Here is a 19,967-nt window from a genome sequence, read left to right as displayed (position 1 = left end):
GAAGACAAAGCTATCATCAAGTAAAAATTAAGGAAAGGAGAAGAAAGGAAGGAGGAATATTTCAGTAATCATTCTTCTCTGGTGTCTGAAATTTCCCCATTGAGAATGGGTTTTTAGAGATTGTCTTCAGTTAGAATGTTAGATCATCCCTGAGATGAACAACACAGTAAGTGTTAATAGACATAATAATAGACAAGCTCAGCCCTGTTCATCTGGTGTTCATCTCTCATGAGGCCATGAGAGAAGGGTAGGGGGTGGTGTCTACAGTTTCAATTTGCATAAAAATCATCTAGTAGCTTGTACAGAAAATGTAGATTCCTTGTTCTCAGTCCCAGGGATTCTGAATTAGGTCTGAGGTGGGATTCAGGAACCTGCATTTTAAACATATTCCTGATTCTAATCCAGGTGGTTCACAAAGCAAACACCAGCAAATATTGACTTGGAAGAAAAAAATTAAAGCACTTCCCAAGGAGTGCATGCAGGTCTGAGTAGCCCTTTACTACTAGAAGATAGTAGGATGTCAGAGGGGAGAGATGTAGGTAGAAGATACCAGAAAGGGAAATTGGGGGAGGATGTCAGGAAGAGAGATCTGGACATAGGGTACCTGCCTCTCATCTCCTGCCATAAGGAAAGATTCGATAATAAATCCTAATTATAAGTCTTCAGGCCACAGCCATATCATGATATGTAAAGGTCTGAAGGACACTTCAATTGATCTCATTCCCATTTTTGCCAAGAGTTGGGCCTGCCCTTTCAATGGACATAGACTGAGCTGTGTAGACACAGCTTTTTGCAATAACCTGCATCAGTTCCATACATTGCACAGTTGAGATGGGAGGCTTACAGGTGATCCTGTCTCTGCTGCAAATTACACAGCCCAGTTTTGTTAGATTGTCCTTGGTTTGGATTATCTGTGCCAATTCTTATGGTTAATCAAAAGGAAACTTCCAGTCAAATGTTTGCAACAGGTGCCTATATTCTTCTAACAAGTAAGTTCATTTGTCACTGAATTTTTTTATGTTCATTTTTTTTGAGAGGGAGGAGGGGCAGAGAGAGAGGGGGACAGAGCATCTGAAACAGGCTCTGTGCTGACAGCAGAAAGCCCAGTGTAGGGCTCAGACTCATGAACCTTGAACTCATGAACCAGGAGATCATGACCTGAGAGGAAACCAAAGTCGGATGCTTAATTGACTGAGCCACCCAGGTGTCCCTGACATTTGGTTTTAACTAAAATATTAAGAATTTGTACTTCTGTGCAGTCAGACACAAGTCTTCTCTCTTCTTCTCTAGGTAGACTGTGTGTCACTCCACGGATCTTATTTGAAGGTTGTATGGTAACAAATGGGATGAAAGTGCTACCCTGGGCCTGGGCACTGGGATGTGCTGTCCTGATTTCCCTTCAGGATCGAAGGCCTTATTTCTGCAGCTGTCAGCAGACACATTCCAGTATTAATTAGACCTTTTTCAAGGACTGCCTTTGCAGAAGTCACTTTCCCCAATATCTCCTTTTCCAAAGGCGGCCTGCAAACTATGACTGGTCCGTGCAGGGCTATAGGTCCCTCCTCTCCCTCAACTGGGAGTAATTCCAGCCTGAGAACTTCTCATAGAGTCAGTCTAGGGGTCACCAGGCCTGCATCACAGTCCTGCACAATGCTACTTTCTTCCCTTGCTTTCCACATGTATTGATCCTTGAACATTCCCCAAGAGACCTGCTGTTCATCTCTGCCTCAGAGACTGCTTCCCAGGAACCCACTTGGCATAGGCTCCCACCTTGGCCTGGAGCATTAACATTTACTTATTCTTATTTTTCTTGCTTCTTCATACATAGTCTCTCTTCCCAAGCCACTGAAAATCGCAAGATTGAAGGCTGGTGTCTCAGGTGCATTTAATTATTCTTGAAAAATTCTAAGGGCTGGAATCATATTGTTATTTTTCTTTGCATCTATGGTTGTCTTTATACTGTTTCTTCTGTCACTAAATTATGAGCTCCTTAAGGAAAGCAACTGTGTCCTATATATCTTTGTATCTCCTACTATTTGATGAAAGAGTACAAAATATTTTTGCACCATGTTATAAATAGGTGATTCTCCCCTTCCCCCAAGTATACCTCTCTTCTAATGAACTGAAGTCTATTCATGTCAACGCTGATTTTATTATGGATTTTGACTGGGATGCAGCCATTCCTTTCCTCTGTTAACATGGCTGTTTTTTCTTCCCTAAGGATACAGCCTTGCCATTGTCCCAAGTCAACTGTCTCTTGCCACTTTAAAAAATTTTTGAGTTCTTCAAAAAAATTAATTCTCATATTATTAGAGCAACTCCAAGCTATAAAGTTATTATTTTCTCTCTATTTTGTATTTATTATTATTATTATTATTATTATTATTATTATTTTAAAATATTTATTTACTTTTGAGAGAGAGAGTGCAAGCAGGGGAGGAGCACAGAGAGAGAGAGAGAGGGAGACACAGAATCCGAAGCAGGCTCCAGGCTCTGAGCTGTCAGCACAGAGCTCAACACAGGGCTCAAGCTCACAAACTGTGAGATTATGACCTGAGCTGAAGTCGGACATTCAACCAACTGAGCCACCCAGGCGCCCCTAGTCTTTCATTTACTCATCATATAGTTGGTGGGTATCTGCTCTCTGCAAAGTGTTGGTAAATGTCATGTAAAAAGAATATCAGACCAAGTCAGGACCTCCTGCTGTACATTCCCAATGCCTTACAGGGCTTCTTGGTAGCCCTGATCACAACTGAAATTAAATGATGTATTTAATTTTTCTCATTAGTTCTCTGTTTTTCCTGATAAAATGTAAGTATCAGGAAAGTAGGTACCATGTTCCATCTTTTTCATGCTATTTCCCAAGCATATCCATCTGCATTTAAAGGGAATTGGGTAGAGGAGAATATACTATCAAAGGAAGCTGAGAAATGGTGGCCACAAAAGAAAGAAGAGAGCTAGCAGATGTGGGTCCTGGAAGCCCAAGAAAAGAGATGGTGTGAGTTTTGTTACATGTTGCTAAATCTTTAAGTTGAGGACTGAGTCCATAAGTGAGCATGGAGCACTGTTTCAACAGAGGAGCCCAATCATTTGCCTTCTCTATGCCTGCACCCAACAGGGGAGCACAGAAAAGTCATTCTGATCATTTGATTATCAACCACCCTCAATACTTCCTGGAAGCACTGCTAGTTTTCTCTAGTAAGCTTGCTCTCCAGCAGCCAAAATACTCATTTCACACTTTTTCTGTTGTCCAAACTTTTTGTTACTTCTTCCCCTTCTTCAGAGAGAAAGTCTACAGCCACTGGACCAGTTTTTCCTCATCTTCTCCTATGACCTAATCAATCAAACTTCTTGGACCTGTACCACCCTCTCCCTCTTCAGAAATTGTCCTTACATCTATGCAAGGCCAGTCTGTCCATCTATGTTCTAGATCCTACTTCCTCTGTCTTCTGAGAGATCATATATACACAGTCAATTGCTTTCACTTTGCTGTATCTTCAACCTCTCTCTGTTAGATCATTTCCACATGTATTCAAAGATGGTCTAGTGTCTCTCATCCTCAAACAATAAGAAACAAAAATACTTCCTCCCTTGACCTCCCCATCCCAGTCATTGCCTTTTCTCTACCCCCATTAGTCAAATCCTTTTATACACATACTATCTTCAATTACTCATCTCCCATTTACTCATTCAAAAAAATAAGTTTTATTGACATATACTTGACATGACATATAACTCATTTAAAGTATATAATTCAATGATTTCTAGTATATTCAAAGAATTGTGCAACCATCACCACAATTAGATTTAGAACATTTTCATCACTCAGGACCCATTAGTAGTCACTCTCCATTTCCCCCTCAATCCCTATCCCCACCTTCAGTCCAAGGCTGATCAGACTAATCTTGTCTCTGTCTTTATAGACTGTCGCTTATTCTGGACAGTTCATATAAATGGAATTGTATAATATGTGGTCTTTTGTGACTGGCTTCTTTCAGTTAGCATACTGTTCCTAGGAGTTGTCTATGTTGTAGCATGTACCAGCACTTTACTTCTTTTTATTGCCCAAAAATATCCCACTGTATGGCTATATTACATGTTATTTATGCCTTGATCAGTTGATAGACATTTGGGTTGTTTCCATTTTTGGGCTTTTATGAATAATGCTGCTATGAGCATCTGTTTATAGATTATTGTATGGGTACATGTTTTCATTTCTCCTAGATACATACCTAGGAGTGGAATTGCAGGATCATGTAACTCGATGTTTAACCTTTTGAAGAACTGACAGACTGTTTTCCAAAGCAGCTGTACCCTTTTACAATTCTACCAGTGGCAGATGAGAGCTTCAGTTTCTCTGTATCTTCATCAGCACTTGTTATCTGTCTTTCTGATTGTAGCCATCCTGCTGGTTGTAAAGTGGCATCTCATCGTGGCTACTGTTTGAATTTCCCTGATGGCTAAAGATGAGCATCTTTTCATGTGCTTATTAGCCATTTGTAAATCTTTTCTGGAGAAAAGTATATTCAGATACTTTACCCATTTTTGAATTGGCTTGTCTTTTGATTATTGAATTAATTAGAATTCTTTATATATTCTAGATATAAAGTCCCTTATCAGATATATGATTTGCAAATATTTTCTTCCATTCCATGGGTTGTCTTCTCATGTTCTTGATACTGTCCTTTGAAGCACAATTTTTTTTAATATTGATGAACTCCAATTTATCTATTTTTTTGTTCCTTGAATTCTGATGTCATATCTAAGAACGCATTGCCATATTCAAGAGCATGAAGCTATGTCCCTATATATTTTTCTAAGAGTTTCAGTTTTATCTTTTCCATTTAAGTCTTTGATCTATTTGGGGTTAATTTTTTTATAAGGTGAGAGAGAGATAGGAGTTCCATTTCATTCTTTTGATTGTGAATATCCAGTTTCCCTTAGTATTTGCTGAAAGACTATTCTTTCCCCATTAAATTATCTTGGCATCCTTATCCAAAGTCAATGAACCATAAATGTGGACTTGCAATTTTATTCCAGTTTTTTAAAGTTTATTTATTTATGTTTTAGTAATCTTTACATCCAGCGTGGGACCCAGACTTACAACCCCAAGATCAAGAGTCGCATGTTCTTCCAAGTGATCCAGTCAGGCACTCCTAGTCAATTTTTTTTTGTTTGTTTTTACTCCTAGTCAATTTTGACAGTACTACATTGTCTTGATTACTATACCTCTGCATAAGTTTTGAAATTGGGAAGTATAAGTCCTCCAACTTTGTTCTCTTTTTCATTTCATTTTGGCTCTCTTGGATTCTTTGAATTTCCATATGAATTTTAGGATAAATTTTTCACTTTTTACGAAGAAGTCAGCCAGAATTTTAAAGAGATTGAGGTAATAGTGCCTTAGCAATATTAAGTCTTTTGGTCCCATGAGCATGGAATATGTTTTCATTTTAGGTCTTCTTGAACTTCTTTCAACTATATTTTGTAGTTTTAAGAGTATAAGTTTTTCACTTCTTTTGTTAAATGTTTCCCAAAGTATTTTATGTATTATTTTGGATGCTATTATAAATGGAATTGATTTCTTAATTTCTGGGTTGTTCAATGATACTGTACTGAAATACAATTGATTTTTGTATATTGATCTTGTATCCTATGAATGTGTTTATTACTTGTAATTGTTTTTTTTAATGGATTCGTTAGAATTTTATATGTACAAGATCATGTCATCTGCAAATAGAGATAGTTTTAATTCCTCTTTCCAATCTGGATGCCTTTTATTTCATTTTCTTGCCTACTTGACCTGATTAGAACCTCCAGTACAATGTTGAATAGAGGTGGTGACAGTGGACATTCTCATCTGACTCCTGATCATATGAGGAAAGCATCCAGTATTTCACCATTAATTATGTTTGTGGGTTTTTCATAGATGCTCCTATTAGGGTGAGGAAATTCCCTTCTGTTCTTGGTTTTTAGTGTGTGTGTGTTTTTTTTTTTTAATTCCATGAAGGGATGTTAAATTTTGTCAAATATTTTTTTCCTGCATTCATTGAAATAATCATGTGGCTTTTGCCCTTTTTCCTATTGATATGGGTATTATATTAATGGTTTTCAGATTTTAAACCACTTTTGCATTCTTGGGATAAATCATGGTATACAATTCTTTTTGTATGTTGTTGAGTTCTGTTTGCCAGTATTTTGTTGAGGATTTATGCATCTACATTATGAGAAATATTGGTCTGTAGTTTTCTTTCATTATAATGCCTTTGTTTGGTTTCAATATCAAGGTAATACTGGCCTCACAGAATGAATTAGGAAGTGTTCTCTCCTCTTCTGTTTTTCCATTTACTCTCTAACCCACTCAGTCTGGCAACTAGAGCACATCTTGTTAAGCCCATCAATGACCTCCATGTTGCCAAGTCCAGCAAACACTTAAGTTTCAGATCTTGTCAAATCAAGCCCGTCAGCCACATTTGGCAAGTTGAGCTTTCTCTCTTGGCAGATATACTCTCTTTTCTTGACTTTACATGCTTGGTTACACTTCTACCTCTTTGGCCGCCTAGTCTCAGTCTCCTTTGCTGGTTCATTCTTCTCTGGTCAAACTGAGTGTTTAGGTCTTAAGACTTGGGCCTGAACCCCTTTCTTTCTATTCTACACATACTCTAGACTATCTAATCCATTACTACAACTCTCAGATATTTAGAGGCCTTTACGTCTAACTGCCTAGTCCACATCTCACATGATTGACTGATATGTAACAAGTTCCAGTCTGAATGCTTGATTGTCTCTTCCAAATCTGTATCTCCATTAACTTAGCTATGCATATCAGAAACCTGGGGTCTTAATTAACATCTCATTTTCTCCCTTATCTCCTTTAAGTCTCTCCTTACCAGTGAGGAGTCCCACCTCCTGGTTAAAAATCTATATATGATTTTTCAGGCCTGACCATAGGCAATTACAAAGGTTTTACCTGGCAGACTTCATGGGGGAAGGATGCACTCCCACATCAGACTTGGCTCATAGCCAGTGCACTGAAGTCTCTGAAGGGAGTTTTAGTCAAAGACTCAGGTCCCCTGGCCCATCATGCTCTTCACTTGTTTGCATTCCTAGCCCTGGAACCTTCATTTCTAGGCCTCTTTATCTGTGGCCTTGGGATGATATCCTCTTCATGTACCTCTGCTGAGGTTGGGGTGGAGGAGGGGGAACTTTCTGAAGACACTTTTACTCACTCTGACTCTCACTCAGTCCTTTTCCACTACTAGCTTTTCTCCCCCCCCCTTACCCTTGATCCCAGAGTCCACAAAACTGAGGAAGCTTTTGTTCAGAGCCCTCTGATCCTTTTGACCCTCAACCAGTGTGCCATTTCATAAGGAAAAATGGAACAAGAGGAGTTGGTGCTTCCTCCCACTTTAGGCTCTTGCTTACATCTGACAGTAAGTGATGAAAGGCTTTAACTCTTTCATTTTTGGCTTGTTGCTTGAATCAACCACTCAGGCACCCGACAGCTCAGCTCCTTCTCTCCAGCTCAGCTGTGTTCCTGACAATCACATCCTATTCAGTCTATCTCCAAATTAGATCTTCAATACATCTATTCTCCAATCCCCTTTCTGCTACCTAACCCAAGTCACCACTATCCCTGGGTCAACTACTGATGTGACCTTATAACTGATCTCCAGGATTTCTCTCTTACTCCCTTCTAAGCTATTTGCCATAAAGAAGTCAGAATGACCCTTAAAATTTTGTAAATCATTATCACATCACTGCTTAAGATCCTTTTATAGCTTCCATTTATAGTTAGAATTAGGTAACTCTTTACCCCTAGGACACCTTGAATTATCTTGCCTCTGCATGAGTTGACCTCTGCCAACCTCTCCAGAATGTCTTGTTCCTTTCTCCCTTACTCACTGTGCTCTTGCCACGTTGCCTTTCCTACATAGTAGCAGTCACCTCTTTCCCTCCTCAAAGCCTTCAGACACATGGCTAGTGGCATGCTGGGAGTGATGGTGGGGAAGCAGTCACCCTCGACAGGTAACAGTATTTTATCACGGACGTTGTTTAGAATTGTCAGTGCATGTGCACGGTGAGTCAAAAGTAGATTAACCTGTAGTTGGTTTTATTATTTCTTTTCAGTTCTATTCAAACAATATATTCCCTTATTGCCGGTACACCCAGTGCTGACCAGGCCTATAGGCTTCTTTTCAGCTTGCCTCTTTGGTACACTGCTGCACCATGCACCTGTGAATGGATATCTCATCCCCTCACTTTCTATCTTGATAACGCTTACTCATCTCTTGGACTAGAGTTTAAATACAACATACTCAGGAACGCCTTCCTTGACTCACAAATTTAAATTAGATTTCTTACTGATAACAACATTTTGTTAAAGTAGTACTTATCAAAAATTGTAATTATATATTAATTTGGGTATCATTCTCGAATGTGAACTTCATTAGGGCAGGCACTATGACTTTCATCTTTCATGTTCATGGCTGTAATCTCAGCAGTGAGCTTGGCACATAGTAGGTGTTCAATACAAATTTGTGGGACTGAATGAATGAATGATTTGTGGAAGTGGAGATCAGGCATGCATTGTCATAGAAGTAAAGGAGAGACAGAGAAAATGAAAGCAAGGTGAAGAGGTATAGACAATTCTTTTGAACTGTCTGTTGGGGAGTGGTGAAAGACATGGGTGTTTTCAGGAGGCATAAGTGGGGATGAGGGTGTCCTACTATTTTTAAGATGTTATTTTAAGACATGAGCATGTTTGACTGCTAATGGAGAAGGATCCAGTAGAGTGGTGTGCACTGAAATTACTTAGAAGACTTGTTAAAACAGATTGCAGAGCTGCACTTCTAGAATTTCTGATATAGTTGTTTGGGGCTATGGCTGATAATTTGCATTTCTAGCAAGCCTGCAGGGAATGGTGATCCTGCCAGAATGGGGATCACACATTGAGAAACACTTAGATACAGGTTGGAGAAGGATGAATGTGGGGCTCTGGAGTCCAAGGGTGGGGGAGAATTTGCCTTAGGGTAGAAGGAGGAACACCATTGTACAGGATGGAGGAAAAAAGATGGGTGCAGGCCCAAGTAGGTTTAAAGGTTAGGGAACAGGAAATTGTCAAAACTTCCCCTCTGATAGATCCTGTTTTCATTATGAGTAGGAATTGAGGTCATTTCAGGAGAATCAGGAAGGAGAATCGGGGGTAGGGTAAGAAGTTAGAGGAGGATAGAGAGGTTGGTAGTGTCACTGTGGTGAGCAAGTGAGCAGCATGACAAAAGACTATAGCATTGCAACCAGTGTTGAAGGCTTAGGTGAGGTTTGGAGTCATACATCCGTGTTAGTACCAATCTGCTCTGTTATACCACTGAAGTTAGTGGTAAAAAAACTGTATCAGCTGAATAAGGTTCAAGGGCAATCCTCAGGCTATTTCAGAGGTTAGTATCTTAAAAATATCTCAAACTAACTAAACATGACTGTCCAGCTGTATAAAACACACAATTAAGAGGTACTTAGGGGGGCGCCTGGGTGGCTCAGTTGGTTGGGCGGTCGACTTCAGCTCAGGTCATGATCTCGTGGTCCGTGAGTTCGAGCCCCGCATCGGGCTCTGTGCTGACAGCTCAGAGCCTGGAGCCTATTTCAGATTCTGTGTCTCCCTCTCTCTGACCCTCCCCTGTTCATGCTCTGTCTCTCCCTGTCTCAAAAATAAATAAAACGTTAAAAAAAAAATTGAAAAAAAAAAAGAGGTACTTAGGATGGCAAAGAATTGCCTCTAAACAAACCCAGAGAGATTTCTATATATCTCCTTGTTCCTGAAAATTTATAGTGATAGGTATTTTATTGCATCTTTCACTGCCAGTGTGTTTGTATATGTAGTAATATTAAATTTAAAATTTGCTCACTTAAAATCAACTTTTTTTTTTAAAAAAAGGAAGCATCATTTTACGTTGAGATACTAAAAACTTCCATTAAGAAAGATGATATACAGAAGCACAAATCTTTATTCCACTCACTCCTCCCTATTCTATCCACTTGTTGCTCCTGTGGAAAGAGCCATCAGCTTGCTCAGATTTCACCCTCTGACACATCATTTTGAGTTATGTTGGTCACCAGGAACTAAAAGTAACAAGAAAGGAAGAAAACTGGAACTGTAATTTAGCACTTTACAAATATACATGCACTACTGGTTGTGGTAAAGGTCAGGAGAGCTGGAATCTAGCAGGCTGTCAAGCAGAAGCAGAAGCAGCTTCTGCGCTATCAGAAGACTGGGGTGGCACAGGGGGTGAAAAGCCCCAAGCACCACTACACCCAGGCTTCCATCTGGGAAATAATAATTGCATAAGAGACAGAGGATGGTAAAGGGTTTTTCACAGAACCTCAAGAATACAGTGAAATACATGTTAATGCTGTTGGTGTTGGTTCAGGTACTTTTAATAAGGACATCTATGAGAGATAGAAATGGAAAGAGAAGACAATGCAAATGATAGGACATCTGACTCAAGAATCTAAGGAGCATAGGGATTATAAATACATCCACCTACATACAGATATTCAGATTCAGATAGAGAAGGTTAATGACTAAGCAGTTATTAAACAATGAAACACTTTCATGCTGGTTGATGAATAGCTGCCATCCTGAGCTCCCTGAGGGCCCCTTGCTGTGCCAGTCTCTCCTGCATCTTTTCCTTCATCCCACCTCCTCACATTCCAGCAGCTGAGGGGTTAATACCAGCACTGGGCCTTTGGGATTCCTAACCTCCATGCTAAAGTCTCTACTTGGATTGGTCAATAGCACATAACATATTAGTGGTTAAATGTCTTAATATCACCTATGTATATGGATCTATGTGGCACAGGATTATCTGCATGCTATGAATTGTCTGATGAAGAATTATCTGCAACAGGATCATTTTGGGTACTTGTCAAAAATGCAGATGCTTACTTCTTGATATGTCTCTGGAGGCAAGGAAAATAAAAGCGAAAGTGAACTATTGGGACCTCATCAAGATAAAAAGCTTCTGCACAGCAAAGGAAATAATCAACAAAGCTAAAAGGCAACCAATGGAATGGAAGATGATATTTGCAAATGACATACTGGATAAAGGGTTAGTATTTAAAATTTATAAAGAACTTACCAAACTCAACACCCAAAAAACAAACAACCCAGTGAAGAAACTAGCAGAAGACATGAATAGACACTTTTCCAAAGAAAATATCCAGATGACTAACAGACACATGAAAAGATGCTCAACATCACTCATCATCAGGGAAATACAAATCAAAACCACAATGGGATACCACCTCACACCTGTCAGAATGGCTAAAATGGACTATTCAGGAAACAACAAATCTTGGCAAAGATGTGGAGAAAGGGGAACCCTTTTGCACTGTTGGTGGGAATGCAAACTGGTGCAGCCACTCTGGAAAACAGTATGGAGATTCCTCAAAAGATTAAAAATAGAACTACCCTAGGATCCAGCAATTGCACTACTAGGAATTTATCTAAAGGATACAAAAATGCTGATTCGAAGGGGCACATGCACCCCGATGTTTATAGCAGCAGTATCAACAATAGCCAAATTATGGAAAGAGCCCAAATGTCCATTGACTAATGAATGGATAAAGAAGATGTGGTATTTATATACAATACAATACTACTCGGTGATGAAAAAGAATGAAATCTTGCCATTTGCAACAGTGTGGATGGAACTAGAGAGTATTATGCTAAGTGAAATAAGTCAGTCAGAGAAAGACAGATGTCATATGGTTTCACTCATATGTGGAATTTAAAACACACAACAGATGAACATAGGGGAAGGGAATGAAAAATATGATAAAAACAGAGAAGGAAGCAAACCATAAGAGACTCTTAAATACAAAGAACAAACTGAGGGTTGCTGGAGGGGAGGTGGACAGGGGGATGGGCTAAATGCGTGATGGGCATTAAGGAGGGCAGTTGTTGGGATGAGCACTGAGTGCCACATGTAGGAGATGAATCACTGGGTTCTACTCCTGAAGCCAAGACTACATGGTATGTTAACTAGCTTGAGTTTAAATTAAAAAAATGCAGATCCTTGGATCCCAGACACTGGACTCACTGCATCTCTGAGAGAGGGGCCAGGATATGCATTTGTACCTATGCCATAGGTGATTCTAGAATATCATATCAAATATAGTCTTGCATTTTCCAGCATAGAGCAAATCTGTACTGTATTACATCTAGACGCCAAGTTCTTTGAAGGCAGGGTCCTAAGTCCTAACACTCTTGGTATTCACTGCTATGCCTGGCTTAGTGCTGTTGACAGACAATAAAGAGAAGGGGTCATTGATTCAGAAGTGCATACTGAAAAGATAAGTTATCTTTGATGATGATACATGTTGATGGTGATGGCTAATCATGGTGAGTGCTTACCATGTGCCAGATAGTATAATTGCCTTAGATGCATCATCTAATTGGATCTCAATAACTCTAAAAGGTACTGTTATGATCTCCACTTTATGGTGAAGAAACTGAGACTCAAGATCTCATTGTTGAAAAGGAAAAGGAAAAGGACCCCAGTCTTGGTCTGTCTGACTTCAAAGCCTATATTCTCTTTTATTCACTAAACCATACTGGTTCTTAGATTACAAAACAATTCTACAGATAACTTATAAATCACATTCTTTGGAATTCATCTCTTCAATTTGCTTTTGCTTCAAATTTATTTGTTGCATTTTGTTATATATATGAAGGAGAGGGGCAAGAAGATGAGATAGTAGGAGCAATACTCTCTGACTTGCAGGAACCAAGGTGAAGGACATTGAATATAGAAAGTAAAAGGTATATATAAATATTCTTCAGTATTTAGGAGCTATTGGAAAACTTTTAGCTAAATAAAAATAAAATAAGTACTAAATGAAAAAAAAGTTGGAACATTGCAGCTGTCAGATTTTGAAGTTCTAGCTAGAAATTGAGTAATAAGGAAAGGGAATCAAGATGAGAACTCATTGTTGAGAAATAATGAGGGTAACAGCGATTTTAGAAAGGTCATCAAGGAGCTAGCTGATGCCTGGATTTGACAATGGGCAAGACAAGCAGTCTGGACATGGAGAAATTAAGGCAGCTTATAAGAGGGGGGTGGACTGAAAGTAGATATAAAGAATGAGTTTTATGTGCATTTAGGTTTGTTTTGACGTATTCTGCCCGGAAGCTGGGATTAATGAGCATACGGAGTGTTATAATTTCATTCTGGTTAAAGCATCCTTATGCACTGAGCTTAGTGAAGAAAGGCTAATTAACATCTTTTGAACACAGGAGGGAAAAAAAGAGTATACATCAGAATTGTCTTTTCAAGGCAAAACAAACACAAAATCAAAATCTGGATAAATGGAATCAGAGTGCTTATTCAAACTTCAATATTTCAATCCTGGTGCCTGTCTTTAGATACAGATAACTTTCTAATCATGCTTGATTCATTCATGACATATGGAGAAGCCTAGATTTTGTTCTTACTGGGATCTGGGCAAAATCCCCACTTCTCATCTCTTTCATATCGGCTTGTCGTGGCACACCACAGTAAGTTGTCTTCCCGCCCTTCCCGGGTGCATTCATGATGCCACTGATGGTTATACTGGAAGGGAAACATGCACGGTGTTCCATGGGCATTCCCTTTGATTGTATACAAATCTAGGAGAAAGATAAAGACAAAGTCAAATAAGTATTACGTCAGCTTTATCTTTGGAAACTGTCATATGGTGAATACACTTTTTTATTGACTGAAAACCTACAATGGGTGAGGCCCTTGCTATATCACTGAGAACACTCAGGACCTACTGTCTAGTGTATGTAAAAGTACAAGGGTTCAGAGAGCATGCTGATAAGTGGCTTGTTTACATAATTATCTACTTGTTTATTTACTGTGGTGCCCCTGCAACAGTAGCACACATATTTGTTAATGGATGAGAAGGAAAATTAAATGGAGATTTACTTCTTAAGAAAAATGTTTATTTTGAGAGAGAGCCAGCGAGAGAGCACATGAGCTAGAGAGGGGCAGGGAGAGAATCCCAAGCAGGCTCAACACTCAGCGCAGAGCCCGACCTGGGGCTCAATCCCACAATAATGAGATCATGACCTGACCCAAAATCAATAGTCAGATGCTCAATCGACTGAGCCGCCCTGAGTTTTACTTTACAATACCTTCCACTCCCCAAATACATCAGAGATCAGCATCTGAACCTCAGGAGTTTTATAGGCACCTATTACTTTTTTTCATTCAATAGATATTTATTGAGCATTTAATGTGCCCAGCGCTGGGGATGTACTAATGAGCAAACCTGCAGATGTTCCCTTTCATATGAAGCTTCTGTTCTACTGGGGAGAGACAAAGAGAAAGCAAATACACAAGTAAACACATAATTCCAGGTAGCAGTAAGTGTCATGAAGAAAAACAAAGCAGGGTAGGAAGACAGAATGACTGTGTGTGTGTTTGAAGGGTGGAGGGGCCCTATTTTGGATAGGGTTGTGAGTGAAGACCTCTCTGAGTAAGAACTGGGGGAGGTGAGGGTGCAGGTCTTTGCAGAAGAGTTGTTCTGGTGGGAGGAACAGCAGATACAAAGGGCCTGTAATGAGAACATGTGTGGGGCGAATGGAAAGAGCAAGCAGGTGCAAGAGGAAGTGCAACTGGGGAAGTACTGGAGCGTCAGCTCACAAATGGCCAGCTCTGCCACATTATGGATTTTGGCCTTTACCCTGAGGGTAGTGGGAAGTCACTAAGTGAGTTTTGAATGGGAAAATGACATGATCAGATTTCCATTTTTAAAGACTAACTCAGGGTGCAGGGTAGCAAACAGAACCTACATGGCGAGAGGGGAAAATGGGATGACTAGCTAGGAGACCTCTATCATAGTCAAGGAGAGAGGAGTGTGAAGAGGTGGCCTGTTGGCTGCCTTCTCAGAGTATTACAATAATCGGGCATCCTTGGCCTTAAGCATGACTCAGCAGGGGCTTTCAATGGTGAGGGGGATAAGGACTGCCTTCGATTAAGTTAACAGGTCCTGGAGTGGAAGGGCCAGCTGTGGAGATTCTCACTCCTTCCCCACAATTGGCAAGGGGCTAGACCAAGAGCACCCCACATCATTGGCCCTAGAAGTTTGGGCTGTTGAGGAATTACAGGTGTTTCAGGACACATCCCCTTGTTCCAGTCCTCTGAATTCTGCTCAGTCTTCACTTGAGTGCATAGGAATGTGAGTATCTGCCTAAAAAATTAACACAAAGCAAAATATTAAGTTCTTCCTTAGGACTGTAGACTATTCAGAGTGCTGGCCTGCAGCCCTTGCTTATCGTAGTGAGTCCTGCCAATGGCCTGCTCTTGGCTCTGTCTCTCTTTATTCTTTTCTCGTAGGTATAGGAGAAAGTCCTGCTTTGGATCGTAGGAGTTCCTTGCTCTCCTTCCTAGAGTTGGGGCATCCTTGGCCTTACGCATGACTCAACAGGACTATGCTCTTGTTAAGGCATAATTCTACAGAGCACCATGAGGTCAGGAGCCACATCTGTCTTGTTGGCTTTTATAAATTAAATGCCCAGCCCTACACCAGAGAAACCGTCACTGCTCAATAAATATGTGATGGATGGATGAATGAATGAGGAAAGCTACAGAACAGAATCTAAGAGACAGGTTTGCAGTTTCAGAATTTATGCCATTTTATGTTTTCTTTTTTCCTGCTTAACATGTCAAGTATTATAGAACTACGGAGGATGAAAGCCCCCACTCCTGAAACCATTCTTCCCACCGCTTGACACTCGCCAATTGTTCCTGACAGTCGTGTGTGGTTTATCTTTCAATGCCTTGTACGTGACCATCACATGGATGCCAGGCAGGCATGAGGAGGCATTGAGGTGCTCCGTAGACATGCTCATACCTGGGGCTGAGTTTCTACAATAATAGAAACCGTGGCAGGAGAGGTTCTTCTATTCATCCTGACAAGTCTTTACTTCACAGACTTTATCTTCCACCTTTATTTTCTCTTTGTCTCCTATACTTCTGTTCTTTCGTCCCCTTTCCATTGAGTTACTTAAGTGTTTTCTCCTCTAAAACCTTTAAATTCTGAGTTTGCTTCATTAGCTGAATTTAGCAAGTTCATTCTAAGATTCCAATAATCCTTTTATGATAAGCAAGTAGCAACTAAAATGTATTTAGCAGAAGTCCCTTGAGGCTCTGGGTGCTGTCATATAATTTACACATCTTTACTTAGGCATAATCTTTCTAAATACATGATTTCATAAGTACTTTCATTTAAATTATTTTTTACCTTTGTGCAGATATTCACAAATGCTTCCACCACCTGACATGTAGGAAATCCACTTATGAAGATATTTCCATGAGGCCACAAGCACGTTGTTGTGATTCACCTGGACCGTGTACTGGAGAGGGCCGGTGATCATGTTCCTGTTACAGCGCCATCTCAAGGAAACGTGAGTGGAATCACACTCATATATGCTTAGTAGCTGCTCTGGATTCGATAAATTCAGACCCAGGCAACCACTGCCTCCTATGTTAAAAAGGCGGTGGTTTGAAACCCACTTCCACAGCATGTGCTTGTTTGCTGGTTTGCAGTTCTCCAGGGTCAGTGAAGATTTGCCTGCTTGAATGCATTTCTTGAGGCTCTCACTCTGGATAACGAATATTCCTTTATCTGAAACAACAAAATAGGAAACGTGGCATGGAACTTTCATTTATCATTAACTAGTGTCATGAGGATCCTGGTGTGCATGTCTAAGATGTTGTATGTGACAATTTACAGCCATTTTGAACAGATCTGAGGTGATGGATGGGTCCACCAGAAGGGCTTTATTTGCACAAAACAGAAGCGTTTCTTAGGAAATATAAATGGACTTGTTGGAACTAATGAAAAAGTGATCTAAGACCTCCATGGCCAGTAGCAAAGGCTGCCCATCAATCCACGGGGGAGAGGTACTATGGTGAAGGAGCTCACCACAACTGGAGAGAGAGCAAGGATTGGTAATAATACTCAGGGCTAAATGGGAGGGACATTGCATGCCCAGAGGTATGGGGATCTTTTGGTTTTCTTTAGACAAGCGCCTGAATATTAGTAACACGGCAGCCAAATCAAGGGCCACTGAAATGAAAACTTCTACCATCAAATTCCTACAGAAAACCGAAAGGATAGAAGCAAAGTGTTGCTTTATGTCTTGATACAAGGTGTAAAGCTGGTGGGGAAGAAAAGCTTCTCCAATTTGCTCTCTGTGCTGAGTCCAGGTGGAGTAAAAAAGTGGGGACATTTGCTGTGGGGATGGCCTATTCACTAGAGAAGCCTTGTTAAGTGGTACCAGCAGCAAGTGGATGCCCAAGACCCCCGCTCGGGCCCCCGCATCATGTGTATTTTCACATGGGAGGTACTAGAGCACCATGGCAGTGGCAAAACCACACAGGCCACAGGGAGATATGGAGAGAGTAGGCTTTTGTGATGCACCTCTGAACCTCTAATGCCCTGAAGATATTTGGGTGAATTTTCTGTGGAAAAACTGGAAGGGCCCAGCCAGGGAATGGGTATTAGCTACCTGCCTGCCATCTGACTATACCTCATCACTGGCCTGGAAGATACCAGTTATACAATTATGAACTTGTTCTCTCATAGGTTTTCTGAAGGTAGAAATCACATCTACTTTCTTCAGTCTAAGCACAGAGTGTACTGAACATGTTTTAGAAGTTGAGTAAATGCTTGGCGTTGATTAGATGTGCTAGCAGCTGTACAGGTCTGCCTGTGTAGGCAGGTAGGCCTAGGCTTCCTGAGTTACCCAGCTCAGAATGTCTGGTCAGGCCCAAGAGTTCTTTTATTCTGTCTTCTTGTAGTTTACCTCCTGTCCATTTTTAAAAATCTGAAGGGACATTATCAACTTCCCTTTAAAATGACTGTGATTCAGAGCAAGTCGTGTCCTATGGCAGGGGTATAGAAGTGACAGGCAGAGGCCTTCTAGGGATTTGGAACAGCATGGAACGGGCTTCCTTGTGCATGGGGACAAGGGGAAAGTTCTTTTGTTTTTTCCTAAGTTACTTAGGCTGAGAATTGATTTACAGTAACCAAAATCACTTAAGACATTGTTAAAAAAAAGAATGTCAATGTATTAATGAAAGCTATACCTCATTTAATAATTGATAACCTTACTTATAACCATATATTTGAGGAGTTGAATTAGTTGTCAGAAAATTGCTTTGATCATCATATATCAGAGCAAAAGAGAAGGGAGTGTGTGTTTGGGCAGGGGAAGAGAATGAATGGTTTTAGGGAGATTTCATTTAGATCAGGAAATTTGTTTTCCTAATGAAGACCATGTCTGTATGGTTATTAGTAGTAGTCATTCAAGATCAAATCTGCCCCTTGCCAATGTGATGTAGACTCTGATAATTAACCTTCTCTCCAACTCTTCTTTTCACCTTTTCACGCCTGGGTAGAACGTTAACCTTAATTTCTGTTGTAATCTCCTAATTACTTTCTAGCTAGCTCAGAGTTTCATTAATTTTTTACTAAAGGATAATCATTTTACTATAACTGTTCTGTAGTTTAGCTTCTATCTCATTTACTTGTTCAAATATATCCACCTACTTACTGGCTAGACCTCAGCTCTCTGGGCCTCAGTTTATATACCTAAGATGGGTAGACAGCCTACCTGGCGAGTGTTTGAGGGCTCTCAAATCAGGCAGATCAGTCTGGAACTTTGGGCAAGTTTTTTAATCTCAGTAAGCCTCACCTTTCCTTTTTGAACTGGGAGCATGTGTGATACTGATCTCATAGGGATGTTAAGGGCATTCCATTAAATAACCCATGCAAAGCACATCACACACCACTTTGGCATGGGAAGACTTCAGCAAGTTGTTAGTATTATTATTGTTACTATTATCCCTCTGGCTTCCTGATTCTTGGTCTGCAAATGCAACTGCAGATCTGGTTGAACACCTGAAGAGTGCTAATATGAGCATCCCCCAAAGACTTCTGTCATTAGCAGAAAAATGCATTTTACTCTAGCTTCTGTAGCACAGTGTGTGTAGACTTTTTAGTGTTAAATGATCCTGAGATCACCTTTTATGGAGGGAAAATACTCTTCAAAAATCAAGATAACAAAATATTTTTCTTGTTTGTTCAAATATATGTGCAATCATGAATTAAGAGTCTCCATCTGTTCATCTTCCAAACTAGTATCTACCTGTAAAGTCTATACTGCAGTTCTCTTATAAGAAAGAGAAAAACACATAATGTTGACAAGCAGTGTATGGATAGGCAAATGGATGGTCTTTAAGTCAACATGGACATTATATATTACTAACATTTTGGATGAATAAATATTTTTAAATGTTCAAATTATTAAGTGTTAAGAGAAAAGGAGTGGTGTAATCGGAACTTCTGTAGTTACACTAGTGATCATAAAAATACCTTCCTGAAGCAGAAGATATTAGACACACCTAATCCCATGCTGTTCACTTTTGGGGTGTTATTATGTTTTCATGCCCAGCTGCCTTTAGAATGTAGCTTTGGAAAAGTTCCTCAGAATGTATCATAAACAAGTAGCTCTGGCTTACCAATAACAATAAATATGCCATCCCCAAAAGAATACTATGCCACACTAAGCTAAAAAATGACCCAATCCCATTTTCCCATTAAACTATAATAGAATCTGGTCTTGGCACCATTAATCTCCATAAATTCACTGAAGAGAAAACAATTGCCTTCAAATAAACTCTGAGGAGACCCAATATGGGTATCAATATTCTGATCATTATTATATGCATATATAGGCTGTCTGTAACAAACACATAATGTGAAAAAAGCCACCAATCCTTAGCGTCTATAGTCAGGTTTTAAAAAGTATGAAAATCAAATGTGGGAGGAATCAAGATTGATTATATATGTCAAGGACATCAGTTCTGCTTGAACACTGATTAAGTGATTAATGAAGTACTGCCAGAATTACTAAATCT

At 39.9% G+C, this 19,967-nt stretch overlaps 1 protein-coding gene across 3 annotated transcripts in view; it reads right to left on the bottom strand.

The window, feature by feature from the left end:
• PLA2R1 (phospholipase A2 receptor 1) overlaps positions 1-19,967 on the bottom strand; it is a 119,714-nt gene that overhangs the window by 85,661 nt on the left and 14,086 nt on the right. For all 3 annotated transcript variants that reach the window (XM_053908334.1, XM_019457485.2, XM_019457474.2), the window contains exons 2-3: positions 16,285-16,668; positions 13,490-13,663 (exon numbers count right to left, since the gene is read on the bottom strand). In XM_053908334.1, the coding sequence (XP_053764309.1) occupies positions 13,490-13,663; positions 16,285-16,668 (558 nt within the window). The remainder of the gene's footprint in view (positions 1-13,489; positions 13,664-16,284; positions 16,669-19,967) is intronic.

The sequence above is a fragment of the Panthera pardus genome, unplaced genomic scaffold (assembly GCF_024362965.1).
Source record: "Panthera pardus isolate Hobbes unplaced genomic scaffold, ASM2436296v1 HiC_scaffold_10, whole genome shotgun sequence".
Classification (NCBI taxonomy): Eukaryota; Metazoa; Chordata; class Mammalia; order Carnivora; family Felidae; genus Panthera; species Panthera pardus.
This window is presented reverse-complemented; position numbering and strand designations above follow the sequence as displayed.